Source organism: Saccopteryx bilineata, chromosome 4 (genome assembly GCF_036850765.1).
Source record: "Saccopteryx bilineata isolate mSacBil1 chromosome 4, mSacBil1_pri_phased_curated, whole genome shotgun sequence".
Lineage (NCBI taxonomy): Eukaryota > Metazoa > Chordata > Mammalia > Chiroptera > Emballonuridae > Saccopteryx > Saccopteryx bilineata.
Window position 1 is genome coordinate 144566702 of NC_089493.1, and position 15162 is coordinate 144581863.

General features: G+C 42.3%; 1 protein-coding gene across 1 annotated transcript in view; it reads right to left on the reverse strand.

The window, feature by feature from the left end:
• POU6F2 (POU class 6 homeobox 2) overlaps positions 1–15162 on the reverse strand; it is a 602035-nt gene that overhangs the window by 21597 nt on the left and 565276 nt on the right. The window contains 1 exon segment of the mRNA XM_066276613.1: positions 7884–8090. Within this exon segment, the coding sequence (XP_066132710.1) occupies positions 7884–8090 (207 nt within the window).

Below are 15162 nucleotides of genomic sequence, written 5' to 3' on the forward strand. Positions count from 1 at the left end.
CCAACATATGGTCAATTCTTGAGAATGTTTCATGTACACTGGAGAAAAATGTATATTCTCTGGTGTTTTGGGATAAAATATCTTGTAGATGTCTTTCATATCCAATTGTTCTAGTGTTTCGTTTAAGGCCCATATTTCTTTATTCATTTACTATTTGGATAAACAATCTAGTTTATCCAAACAATTTGCTGTCAGCTACATATTGAGGACTCCAAGAGTGATTGTATTTTTGTCGGTTTTTATTTTTAGATCAGTTAGTAGATGTATATATACTTTGGTGCTGCTTGGTTTGGTGCATATATATTAAGAAATGTTGTCTTCTTGATTCAATGTCCCCTTTATCATTATGAAATGACCATCCTTGTCTCTGATTACCTTTGCTGTCTTGTAGTCAGCATTGTTAGATATGAGTATGGTTACACCTGCTTTTCTTTGGATATTATTTGCTTGGAGAATTGTTTTCCAATCTTTCACTTTGAATTTGTTTTTATCCTTATAGCTTAGATGTGTTTCTTGAAGACAGCATACAGTTGGAATTTCTTTTTTGATCCACTCTGCTACTCTATGTCTTTTTATTGGTGAGTTTAATCCATTTACATTTAATGTAATTATTGACACGAGGGTTTCCTACTGCCACTTTATAACTTTTTTTTTTTTTTTTACAGAGACAGAGAGAGAGTCAGAGAGGGATAGGGACAGACAGACAGGATAGGGAGAGAGATGAGAAGCTTCAATCATTAGTTTTTCATTACGACACCTTAGTTGTTTATCGATTACCCTCTCATATGTGCCTTGACTGCTGGCCTTCAGCAGACCAAGTGACCCCTTGCTTGAGCCAGTGACCTCGGGTCCAAGCTGGTGAGCCTTGCTCAAGCCAGATGAGCCTGTGCTCAAGCTGGCGACCTCAGAGGTCTTGAACCTGGATCCTCCACATCGCAGCTCGACGCTTCATTCACCGCGCCACTGCCTGGTCAGGCTATTGCCATTTTATATATTGCTTTCTGCTAGCTCTGTATCTAAAGCAAGATACTCTCAAGTGGCTAGAATGTTATCTAAAAATACAATTTGGTGTAGTCTAGGACACATCTCAGATGGAGTTGCCTATAGATAGTCCTTTGCTTAGTAAAATTAATCCTGGTTACCAGTTGTACCCAATCTTATTTTTCTCAGTCTTCTATTTATATAATCATATTTTAAAATTTATTTATTATAGCCTCAGGGCACTGCCTAAAGGAGCTAGAATTTACCTCCATCTAAGTTCCAATAATCACTTTTGTGCCCTTTTCTGAGCTGTAAATCAGATGTAAATAGATTGTGTTACATGCTGCACTGTGTCCCACCATAAATTCATCTGTGTTGAAGTGCTAACCCCCAGTACTTTAGAATGTGACTACTTGGAGTTAGGGCCTTTCATTAAGGTAAAATGAGGTCATTAGGGTGGAACTAATCTATTCTGACTAGTGTCCTTAAGAGAAGAGGAGATCAGGACATAGACAAGTAGAGAGGAAAGATTAGTGAGGCCATGAAGAGGAGATGGCCATCTGCAAGCTATGGAGAAGGCTCAGAAAAAACCAATCCCACCAACACATTGATCTTGAACTTCTAGCCTCTTGAACTGTGAGACAATAAATTTCTGTTGCTTAAGCCACCTGGGCTGTGGCACTTTGTTATGGCAGCCTGAGCAGATTAATACAGGCTAAGAGAATGAGAGTCAACACAAAAAGAGGGAAGAAGCAGTTCATGTTAGTTCAAGGCTCTGTATTATGGGAGAAGAGGGAACGATGTCCAGTCCATACCAGGAATGGATGAGAAACAGGGAAGAACAGGACTCAGAGTCTGAAAAGCTTTGTACAGACACACTTGGTGATATTTTTTGCTTCAAAGATACTATGTTTATTTAAAATTGAAGCAAGACCCTCCACTAGTGAAAAGATTACAACTTGCTTTATTGTGATACTGGATTTATCAGGGTGCTCTGGAACCAAACCTGAGATACCCTTGAGATACGCCTGAATGTCCTACTGCCACTGACAGGCTTATTGGCTTGTTAGCATTTGCGACATTGCCAGGGTGTTTAATATATTTAACAAAAATAAATACAAGCATAAGCACACTTTAAATGCTTTCTTGATTTTCTGTGCCACTGCTCTCCATATATCTTCTGTGTATAACACAGTAAATCTTTAATAATGTGTTAGCTTCTGGAATAAAGCATCTTCTAATTAAATTTGTGATTAATATAAAAATAAGTGGCAGTGACAAGTGTCTTAGAAAATGGAATAAAATGCAAAACATGTTAGACAAGTTGAATAAGTAAATGCATATAAACAGTAAAATTCAAATGGGATTAAGTATAGAGAAATTCATTTGGGGAGGGAAAAACTCCAAATGCACAAATGCAAAATGAAGGTGGTCTGGGCTTCTCTGAACATGTCAGGGAGCCATAATGAACCACAGGTTAAATCTCCAAGTGTTACAGTGGATAATGTGCACAGGACCCTGGAAACAAGCAGGACACCATGACTCCCCTCCCTCTGCACTGGCTGGCATTATTCTGAGTACTCTATACCTTATAATAGTTGGAAGAAAAACTAAACCAGTGGTTCTCAAGAGTTAGCATTTGGCAGATTCACCTGGAGGGGCTACTAAAACATAGATCACTGGGCCTCAGCTCCAGAGTGTCTGATGTAGAAGGTCTGGGGTGTGCTCAACAAGTTGTGTTCCTAGCAAGTTCCCAGATGATGCTGCTGTTTGGGGACAGCACAAGATTTTGAAATAAGGTTCCCTTAAAGAAAAAAAAAGTAAATGAAGTGGATTTATTATGTCTAGACAAGAGAAGCCAGAGCCCAGATTTAATAAGAACCTTCATTAATTAGGGAGACATAATGAATGGCTGAATTTTATTGAGGAATTCATTTTACTGTGGACAGGACAAAAGAACACAGGTGTGAGATTTGCTGAAAAATTTAGGGTTGACATCAGGACAATCTAACTTGGAAACTGAGAGGACCTGGAGCATGAGATCTAGGGGAGACTTCAGTTATCTTTCTACATGTTTGAAGAAGCAGGGAGGGAGTTTTCTTTTTGGTAGCATGTAGGAGACTTACTGGGTCTTCCTTCTAGCTCTCTTCCATGACTTGGAAACAGCTCTTTAACCTAAGCAGGAGGAGGAGCCCCAAATGTGCAGAAGGCTCCATTTTGGGCACTTCTTGTCTCCAGAGAAGGAAGCACAGGAGAAATGTCAATGGTCTCCAGAAACAGAACTGAACTGATGGGGGGGTGTAGCAGAGTGAGAGCAGGATGCAGGTGACACCCAGACACAGGCAAGGACGACCAAGGCAGTCCTCAAACAAGGTTGGGGCATGAATCAGGGCTCAGCAGGGACAGTGACAAGACAAGAGTCAGGTGTTAGTGCAGAACAGAAAATGAGAATTAAATGTATGAGTTGAGATGATGAGGTGGGAGAATGTGGCAAGAGGAAGGGTTCGATAATCAAAAAAGAGGTAAGTAGAGAAGATGATGCTGTGTGGAAGGTCGTCCCAAGCTGCCTGTAGATGCTAACGTGGAGTACACTAGAAAATGACGGCAGACACAGAATCAGACAACCAGAAGGGCCTGAGCTGGGCTTCTCGGGGAGCATGGCTTTGGGATGTCAGGGCCCTGGATAAGGAAACACTACAATTTGGTGATGATTAAATTGAACATAATTGACTGAGCACCCAGCATGGGCTGGGTTCCGAACAACGCTGAACCAGTCTGATCTCTGCCTTTCAGGAGTAGACTCTTAATGACAGTACAGTTTGATGAACATGAATGGAATACAGAAAATGCAGAGACAAGGGATCAACACAGTGAAGCTTTATGAAAGAGGAATACTAGACTAAGGGACAGTGGCAGGAGACCGCCTGACAGAGAATGTTGGTAAGGCACCCCAGACACTAGGGGCACAGAATGTGCAGGGAAGCATGTCCCTTGTTAGGAGAGCTTGGCAAGAAGTGGCAAGGGGAGACAGGTAAGATGCCCAGATAATGTGGCTGGAAGGTCAATGGCTGTTTTGTGTTGGGGTAACTGATATGCATTTTATCCTTTTGATTGTACCCCTATGCTATTTTAGATCCCTTGTGGGTGGAAATGCCTCATTTGTGTCTCATTCTGGATGGCTTTAAGAAAAAACTAGAAATCATTGATGCAGGGAAGGGCTGGGACTAATTCAGGCAAGGGCTGGGAATAGAAGTTGATTTTCAATAATAGATAATCATATAGCATTTTAGAGAGCTAGCTTAAACAACCCACCTTCCTTTCACTTCCCATTGACAACAAGATTACTTTTTGAAGAGAAATTGAGTGCCTTCATGGATGGCACTTTGCACATTCTACAGCTATGGTATTCAATTTTTGAAAAATTTCAATGCTTTCATTTTACAAATCGCAATACTTTTTCCTTTCAAATTTTATTGGGATTTAGTCAATGGAAGAATAAATGTATATAAAAATAATGTCTGTGCTGCTTATGAAGAAATAATTATTATGAAGAAATTTACAGTCACGAGATAATAAAGGCAAACCAAGGGGTCTGGGGTACTGACTTTGGGAGAATAGAGTTCATAATCATCCGTATTAGCTGCAAAATCCCATGCAGGGAACAAAAGGTTACTTTTGAGCTCCACCAAATATTTTTGTATTAAGCAATTTTCTTTTTCATTCACAGAAAGATACTCTCTCTCTTTTTCCTAGTCCTGACTAGTTCTGACTCTTATTTTCTTGTATTGCTCACCAAGGATCTCTGCTGTGATACTGGAAGCTTTATCTAGGACTATCAAATCTTGATACTACATAGTGGGGTTTTTTTGTTTGTTTTTTGTGACAGAGACAGAGAGAGTCAGAGAGAGGGACAGATAGGGATAGACAGACAGGAAGGGAGAGAGATGAGAAGCATCAATTCTTTGTTGCAGCACCTTAGTTGTTCACTGATTGCTTTCTCATATGTGCTTTGACCGTGGGCCTTCAGCAGACCGAGTGACCCCTTGCTCAAGCCAACGACCTTGGGCTCAAGCTGGGGAGCTTTGCTCAAACCAGATGAGCCTGCGCTCAAGCTGGTGATCTCAGGGTTTCGAACCCGAGTCTTCCGCATCCCAGTCCGACGCTCTATCCACTGGGCCACCGCCTGGTCAGGCATGTTCATTTTTTTTTTTAATGTTTGTATTTCAAATGATAACTTTGCAGGTCATCAAACTTTCATCACTGAAATAAATCATAATCAAGAGTATTTGATACTGCACTCTGATCCTATTCAGGCTCTCTTAATTAGGATAGGAAGATATAAAAATTAAATTAAAGTTATAATTATAGTACTTTTGTTAAATTAAAACAAAGCACTCTACTCCAGGCTGTCTGGCCCGAGAGCCTACACTTTACTCGATGCAGTTGCACTCCCTTCTGAGTGCGAGTTAAGATCTCTGCTCCTGTAATTTATGACTGATTTTATTGTTGGGACTATGATTTTGTAAGATCAAACATTTGTCATAAATCACATGAAAAAATAAATTGAGAACCTTCTCTACTGCATGATCCGTAATATTTAAAGAAAAAAAAATGGAAGAACACTATTTTTATATCTCCAGCTCTGAGCTTTTTACTTTCAGACTCTGAGCATTTTATGATCCACTATCCTCAGAATCCCAGCTTTTGTAAGTGGGACTCAGATTTGTGAATCTCCTGTCAATTCATCCAACTTGTTAATTTACTACATGTTCTAAGGTGTTTCAACCAGAGTTGATATAAAAAAAATAGCCGTAATGATTCATCTACTTCCACCATTTCCCTGATATTTCTGGCCAGTTTACTATTGGTTCCCTTGGTCTTTCTGGGACTAGGATAGACTTCTGGCACATGCCCTGGATAAAAGGAATGAGGCTGTCCATGCGTGCTCTAACTTGGGGATTAAGAAAGGTTCACATGTCACTCTTTTCATCTGTGTCCATGTATTCTATAAGCTCTCACACACATGTGAGGAGAGTCCACTCTCAGGAATGCTGGTTGTGACTGACCTGAGCTGGATTTGCAAGGCACATGCCCAAGAGGCTGTGTTTCTCTCCAGGTGCTAGATCTCCAAATCTACAGCGAAGAGGACGGTGGTGGTGGTTACACCAGCAGAAGACCAGGTGTCCCGGCAGTGGGAATGAGGTTTCAGTCCAGGGGCCATCAGGTACAGTGTGTGAAAGCTTCTGAGATGCCTTTCTGTGCATGAGAGATTGTGCATGTGGATTACAGATGTCTGTGTGGGTGGGGAGCTGGGGAGTGGCACCATATTTACCTCTCATTTGCCATTTCTTGGTTAGTTCCCTCTCCTGGGTTAAAACTGCACTACTTCAAATCTAGAGCTGTAGGGTTACATAGCACCAATAGTCTATCACCCAAACACCCTCCTTTGAAACTCAAAGTGAACCTGAGAACTACTTTGTATGAAATGTTGATAATTTCTAATTAATTCATCCTTTTTTGGTCAATTTACAGCTTGCTTTGCTAACAGAAGAAGTTTTTAGCAGATTGTATAAAAAGAGGTCGTGTCTTCACACACACACCCCCCACACACACAACTCTGAGATAATTTTGAGCATAAGTTTAAACAGATAGAATTAGGGCTTAAAAGAAAGCAGTGTAATATAGAGAAATCTGCCTTATTTGGAGAACTATTTAGAAGGTAGAGAATGCAATGGAATCTTGTAAATAGCAAAAGAAATAAAGCAGCTGAAAGACAGGGGCTTCCCTGGGAGGAAGGTACTAGTAATCCCCTTTTTACAGATGAGGAAACTGGGTCACAAAAAAGATGTGTAATGTGTTAAGATCACACAGAGACAAAGCCCCATCCTTTTCAGTGTGAGTACAAAGCCCTTTTGTGACTGTTTTCAGCCTCCCTCTCTGCTCCAATTGCACAGAGCTGTCTCTTGTTTCTCAACACTCCACCCTCCTTCACATTCCCCTATCTCCATGCCTGCTGTTTCCACTGCCTGCGATGTTTGTTCACTCACCATTTACTTGGTTAACCTTTACTCATCCATTAAGACTCAGTTCCCAAATAATTTTCTCCACAAGAACGCCAAATTCTTCGGACAAAGTTGGTCACTTCCATCTCTGTGATGGTGCTAAACTTCATGCTTATTTGTTCTGTCACAGGACATGTTCTGCTATGTGTCTGTGTCTTTTAGAAGACTCTAAGCCCCTTAAAATCAGGAAGCACTGCTCTCCATTCCTTAGGGAGGGGCCTGCTATCTATTTGGTTATTTTCAAATAGAAACCAGTTAACCAGAAGCTCCCTGAGGTCAAGGACTACATTTTTCTTCTTCAGTGCTGTGTACCCAGCCTCTAGCATAACACATAGGAAGTGCTCCATTGAGTGAAAAAGAATGAACTGGACTTTCAGGGTTTTAATGAAATTCTTCCAAGTAGAATTTCTTATTCTGTATTTCCTAATATATAGGTAGCAGTCTCAGCAGCACCAAGATGAAATTTCTTGGTGTTTAATTTTTTAAATTAAAGTTAAAGCACACGTAGTCTTAGTTTCTTCTTGACCCCTTTTTAAAATTGTCTGAAAATTAAGTATCATAGCATAGATAAATAAGAACACATTCTTATTTTAGGTCACTGCCTCTATTTACAACAATATATTCATATTTTATATTACAGAACTATTTATTTCTAACCCATATCTATTAAGAATAAAAAATAAAGCTATTTGATTGTTTATAAGTATTGATATATTAGGATTAGTAAAATTAAATATTTTATAATTTAAAAATCAATTTTCATTAATTGAGACTGAACAGGGAAGGACAGTAAGGAGAGGTGTCCAGGTGGCTGTGGGTGTCTGGAGAGGGAGGCTTTACCTGCTGGCCAGGCTTGATGGGCGACAGTGTGATGCCTTGGGTGTTGATCACTGGCAGGATCTGGTTCCCGATGACCGTGGCGATGATCTGGCCTTGGGCATTTGTCAGGAGCTGGGGGGTGATCGACTGCACTTGAAGGCCCTGACTGCTGCTCGTGGCCTGGCTCAACGGCCCCTGATTTGGCATCAGAGGAATGGTCCCAATTATCTGCAAGAGACAGGCCCAGAGGTAAGGGGCCAGGCTCCACTATGGTCTGCACCTGCACCTCAAGACCACCCCTCCTGGTTTCTGTAGGAAGCCCTGCAGAGCCCCTGCAGGGCCTGTGGACAGACCGGGAGATCTGGAGATGCAAGCACAAAGGACCGTGGGGGGGGGCACGAGGATTAGAAGGGACAGAGAGGCACACATGGACTGGAGGGGAAAACACCTTACTGCAAAATAAAATGAAGCATCAGTGATGGCAGAAACATGTGACGGCTGCCAGGGCTGCACAGCCATCTGCTGCGTCTCGGAGCCAGCTGGAGGACACAGCTCTCTTGGCACCATGGCCCTCACCCAGGGGGAACCACATCCTTTGCCCATAGCAGCTTCTCAAACACGACATCCCCTGCACCCTCTCCTTGGCCTCTGGTCCCTCTGCTCTCTCCTTCTCTCCTCCCCTTCACTGGCATCCTGCTCCTCTTTCAGAGTCAGGGGCTATCTCCCTGACACCCCAGCAGAACCAGGGGCCTTAGCACCGTGGAGCTCATGGCTGCGTATCTTGGTTTTGGAGTCAAGGAGACAGGCTTCCATTCTCAGCAGGACCACCTGTTAGCTCTGTAACATCAGTTGAGAAGCCTAAGCTTTCAGAGACTTGAGATTGAAAGAACTGGGATCACAGACTCTTTAAATAGAGGTGAAATGACTACAGAGAGCTCAAGTGAAAATTAAAAAAGGTGCATTTTAAACTGGGGCCTAAAGGTCAGAGATAAAGCTTTTGTGGCAGGTGGCAGGGAAGATTCTCTTCACATCAACTCTCTGCTGGCTTCAGCAATGGGATGGTGTGAACCACACAGGAGGGGTCTGGTCGGGTCCCTTCCTGTGCTAAGGGAAAGGGAGCCTGATGGGGGCAGCACGTGCAGGGCTGTCTGTGAGCTCTAGACACATCCATACATTATGAAAGACAAATTTAATCTTTAAAAAGCAAAAGTTTGATTGATGTGTCCAATGTTATAGATTCTCCCGGGGAAGTCACGGAGCTTGAGGCTGGAGGCCTCACAGGACAGTCAAACAGCTCTGCTCTGCTCTGCTGCTCACCTGCCATGGCCACCTCCTAGATCAGCACTGTGGTGACATGGCCGGGGGCCACCAAGACATATTAATAATGTTTTCTCAGGAAGTGTTTTCATGTGTGTGATTTCATTTCAATCCGCGTTCTTACAACAGCTCTGAGAAGTAGGCATTCATCCTGCCGTGCTATGGCAATGGAGGGATCTGTAAGTGATGGTGTGGAGCTGGAGCCCAGGTCTGGCTGATCCCCAAGTGCTCGCTTTTCCATTATGTCACCTGGCTCCCACCACATGGCAAACATCGGAGGGAACCAGTTCTTTAGAAAGACACTGCTTTCTGCCTGCAATTTCCTGCCAGAAAATAAGCTGCTTTAGGATTGATTTCATACAAAATGGTTCTGTTTTCTACCCCCATAGTACCCGAGTCTTTTAAACATAGTTTCTCAATATATGTCTTTTAAATGGGTGGCTTCTAGATTCTCCTGCCATTGACATACCAGATGCAACTGCAGCTCATCAGAAAAAATGAAGACCACACCATTCAGTGACGATTTTGACAGAAAAATTGACCCCTACCTCCCCTTCCTCACTTGACTGTTGCTTCCACCGCAAAAGCCCTTGTGGGATGGCACTAATAGAGGAGCTGTGTGAAGATCAAGTATCAGTGGCAGTTGTCAATAGATGCTGATAAAGGTCAAGTAATTACTGCGAGAGTAGTAGCAGTCTCTAAGGGAGTTTGCAGCTCCTCAGTGTCACTGATCAAGCCTGGGATGTTCCTCCGGCAGCATCAGCAACAAGTGTGTCCCATCAGTGCCAGCAAGGTCAGGAGGAGCCCACATCAATAGATCAGAGCATGTACGTATTTTATTGATGAGTCGTCTTGTATGAGCTGCTGGTATCCACAGGCTGTCCCTATAACCCTACAGGCAATGTGAGAGGCCTGGGGAGCAGAGTCATTCTCTTGCACCCACACTGTATACTCCCCTCTTCACACTCACACTATGCACTCCACCGTTCCCCTCTCCACACATGCACTGTGGACTATACTATTCCTTCCTTCCACAATGCACTATGAAAACTCAGTGTCTGACCCATCCACTCCTGCTTCCCTGTGTCATAGGTCTGAGAAGCCCTATTCCATTGATTGGCCTGAATTGAAAGCAGGGTTCATTTACGTGGCAGGATTGTGGGTTCTATTTTAGGCAGGGTGTCAGTGCATTTAGGAGCCATGTGACTAAGAGGCTAGGAGCAGGTTTGAAGGAAGCACAGCAGCTGATAACTTTGAAACTTGGTGATGCAGAGAGAGGTGTTCTGCTCCTAGAAGGCTGACACATGTCTGTGCTCTCTTATGTAATGAGATGCTCTGCCTGTTTTCTGGGTGGGAAGAAGAAAAGGGAAATGCAGATGACTCACCCGCCTTTTCCCTAAGTGCAACCTTGATTCCACACACTGCAATGTGACATCACTAAAACATGGCGCCGCTCTGTTCCCTCCCCTGGCTCCTCTCTTCTCTCCTAGGCCCTAGCATCACATGCAGGGCTAGGGCAGCACTAGTGCAGAGCCAGAGGGATCTGGAACAGCATGACTGAGGCAACCCTTTAATAATGAGTGTTTGCTCTGAAAAGTGGGGGCATGGGCAGGAGCAGGGGTCATTCTAGTGAGGAAGCTTTCTGTGAAGTTATGCATTTCTCATTTTTGTTCGCTTTTCAGTGGTCCTGGGATCACCATCTCTGCTGTCAAAGACTAGGTAGTGCATACCGGTGAACTCCCTGCTATTTTCCAATGTCTGACCTGTGTTCCTATTCACCAGAAGGCAACGATGATTGCACGTTGTGTTGCCTAAACATCATCAGCTGTGCTTATTTCACTTAGGCAGGGCCCTTCCTCTCAGCACTCCTATAGGTCTCAAATTCCTTCTCAGATTCTGATTTCAAAGATCAAAGAAAAGAAAATTAGAGAAACTGAGACAGCCATGCTGTGAGGCTCTTGGCACTCCTGAAAAGCTGGCAATTTCACTTGTGGAAATGGTATTTTAAATTAAAGGCCTTTTGATATTCAAGGGTAAGCATTTACATCTACACATATTTCAACCACATCAAGAAATTAAAACTGAGTTTTGACATTAGGGAAACTCTGATGTGAGGGCAAAGATAGAAGGAGGATGTTTTTGAGACACCTGTGGTCTTGTAGCTAACATTTGGAGTTTTGTTCTGGATGCCAGAGCTAAGGATTTACTGATGAGGGAAGTCAGTGGAGGGACAGACCACTGAGAAAGCATGGCCACTGGGCCATGCTTTCTGCTCTAAGCAGTAACTTTGCAAGACAAATTACAGGTCCTGGCCAGTTTGCTCAGTGGTAGAATGTCAGCCCAGTATGTGGAAGTCCTTGGTTTGATTCCCAGTCAGGGCACACAGAAGAATTGCTCATCTGCTTTTCCACCCTTTTCCCTCCTCTCTCTCTTCCTCTCTTATATCCATAGCTTGAATGGCTCAAGCAAGTTGGCCCGGGGTGCTGAGGATGGCTCCATGGCCTCACCTCAGGCACTGAAATAGCTCAGGAGCAATAGCCCCAGATGGGCAGAGCATTGCCCTGTAGGGGGCTTGTTGGGTAGATCCTGGTTGGGGCGCATGTGGGATTCTGTCTCTAGGCATCCCCAATTGTCACTTAATAAAACAAACAACAGACAAAACAAGCAAATTACAGCTCTTTTAGGATGCTGAGGACTCCGGCCTGTAGACTGTTTTCTATGTAAGATATGATGTCATGTGCCATGGAAGGCATCAGAAGACACTACTGGGGCAGGGAAGGGCAATAAGACAGGCAACATGGCATGGGAAGATTTCAATAATCCAACAGAGGAAAGCTATGCATCACATGAGAGGCAAGTACTCTTTGATAAGAACCTCTGAACCCATGTGATGGGTACTCAAAAGAATATTAGAAATGAATAGGAAAGACTTTACAAAAGAAATGGGGTAAAACAGTGTTGTAGAGGTTCAGTGAGATTTTGCAGAGAAAACATTCCAAACAAGATTCTAGCCGGAAGGTAAAAATCATGGATGCAAATGAGAATAGAGAAAGTGAAACAATGACAGGTCTACCTGGAAGGGTCAAATTCCAGGGGCAAGGTTTCAATGAATGGTTTTTGGAGGGGCATAAGGAGTGCTAAAATGGAACTATTTCAGTTGTGAATGTGACAGTGTGGATAGAAGGGACTGAGTGGCAAGAGACTAGAGACCAGGAGCTCAGTCACTAGGATGCTATTGTGGTTGTCCAAGTGTGAAGCAAATGCCTCAATGAATCCTTGATATAGGGATTGCTTGATTGGTTCGCTTCCACTTCAATTCAAAAAGCACGGCCTACTTTATGCCTAAGTTGCAATATTAGAAATTTTTGAGTTGAGGTTATTGCTCCATCAATTCCACAGCAAATTGCTAAGGTATCATTTGCAATAATCCTATATGTCTTTGCTCTCACTCCAACAGTAATGATTCATCTTTGATGAATGCTTTAACCAAGGCAAGGCCCATACTGGTATTGTAATGATAATTTGTGACTTAAAAGAGTTCCAGCCCCTCTGACAGGGGAGTTATTTGATTGTTGCTGTTCATGTCCACCTGTCTGTTTCCTTAGAGAAGTTAAGAGCATAAACTGCCACTGAGAATAAAGTACATGTTGCAAAAGCAACTAAAAAATCATTAAAATGACTACTAGTGCTCATTAACACAGATAACCTTATTTCCCTAAGAATTTGAGTGGCTTGTACATACATGTGACTATTATTATAATTTTAGACACCATAAAGATGATCTTGCAATTGTAGCAAACCCTGGCAATTCAGGGCCATATAAGTGCTTTGGATTACCAGGTTATTATTACAATGCTCTTATGAACCTCAGTGTAGTTGAGGTATTCAGTAAGATTGAATTCTGACTGGTGGAGGGTAGCATGCCTTGAAGTTGTTCACTGCTAACATGCAGGTGTCATCAGCAGCAGTTGAGGATGGTATCACAGAAGTGCAGGGTCTCCAGACAAGTTGTCTGATGGGCCATATCTTGTAATAGTCTATGACATGCTGTTAAACTCTGCTAGAGAGTATGAGATTGCGGGTGTCAGATTGTCAAGTAATTTTGTTGGCACATATCTTTAAATCAAAGAACCCATGAATGCTGTAAATTGGTGACTTTCTTATGTCTTTCAATCCATCAGCAGAGATAATTCTTTGTCAAATGTTTGTGTAACCTCAGCACTTTTTGGTCAACAGGTTTTTTTGTTAACACTAACATAACTCTCTAGTCTTGAACAAAGCATTTATAGCATTTGAGAGCCAAGGAGCTGGTGGTAAGCCTCCACCAGAATGGAAACAGCCAATCACTTTCCCCTTCCTTCCTGGTCTAGCCACAGCCACTCCTCTCTTCATCCAAGGCGTGATTTTGTCTTTTTTATATAATACGTTCATTTCAGTCTCATTGTTCTAGGTTTAAAGGTAAATTCACAAAGTTATTTTGGCAGCTCTGATGTTGATTCCAGGAAGAGTAGGGGAATACAATTATTTCCCAAACAAAATTTATTTTGACAGGGTGCTAACTAGTGCCGTCTCGCATTGAAGTGTAAATGCTGAGAGGGTTTTCAAACAGAGTGTCTGAGCCAGAGAATTATAAAAGCATGAAGATAAGTAGATAAAGAAGTTCAATTAGAGGAAGACACTCAACTAAGGACAAATAGATTTAATGTTGCAGGCAACACTGACAGTTGGCTGTGGCTTCCTCAAGCTCTGGAGGTTCCAGGGTTCAAGAAGAAACAGTACCGTGACTGTTATCTCAACAATGTCTGGCATGGGTATGGGCACATAAGAAATGGCAGTGTGCCTGAAGGTGGCATAATTGAAAAAGCCCAAGATGTGAGACAAATTATCTCAGACCAACTTGAAAGAAGTGAATGACATACATTGCTTTAATGAGCAACTGTGAGAAAGAACTGTATAAGGTATAAATGTTCATGCTTATATTATGGGTATTGATAGGTATTCTATCCCTGGGAATAAGTACCTACTCAATGTTTCTCTCTTTCAGTTAGACTTAGGATCCCTGCTGGGGGCTCTATTTTTGGTTTCAATCTTAGAAACACATTCACAGACAAGAGTGAAGCATTGGAGATGTTATGGTAGTTAAAATACAATGTCACATCTGATCAGGTGGTGGTGCAGTGGATAGAGCATTGGACTGAGATGTGGAAGGACCCAGGTTCGAGACCCCAAGGTCACCAGCTTGAGCGCAGGCTCATCTGGTTTGAGCAAAAGCTCACCAGCTTGGACCCAAGGTCGCTGGCTTGAGCAAGGGGTTACTCGGTCTGCTGTAGCCCCACGGTCAAGGCACATATGAGAAAGCAATCAATGAACAACTAAGGTGTCACAATGCGCAATGAAAAACTAGTGATTGATGCTTCTCATCTCTCTGTTCCTGTCTGTCTGTCCCTGTCTATCCCTCTCTCTGACTCTCTCTCTCTGTCTCTGTAAAAAAAAAAATACAATGTCACTTTCAATCAAATTATAAAAAAGATAGTTTTCATGAAAACTGATGCTGTAAAATCAGTGATAACAACAAGAAAAACAATCTTCTCCTTTAAAAGCTTTAAAAAAGTTATTAAAGGTCATTCTTAATAGAGTAGGAAAAGAATTCCCACTTTCTGGATTCAAGATCAGGTTTTGCCACTGATTAGTGGTCAGTTACTTCACTTCTTAGAACCTCAGTCTACTAATCTATAAAATGGGAATAATAATAATACCCCCTACATAAAGTTATTGTGAGGACTAAGTAAGATATTGTATGCAAAGCACCCAACACAATGCTTTAACAACCAAAAAGGTGTTCTTTAAATGTTTGTTCATGACTTCATTTTGCTTTCATGTTTTTGTGGTAACTCCTGGGTTTTGGTACTAAGCTGTGAAAGATATTTTGAATTTTTCTGAATGTCATAATTTCACCATGAAAATAGTTTACCATGAAGAGCAT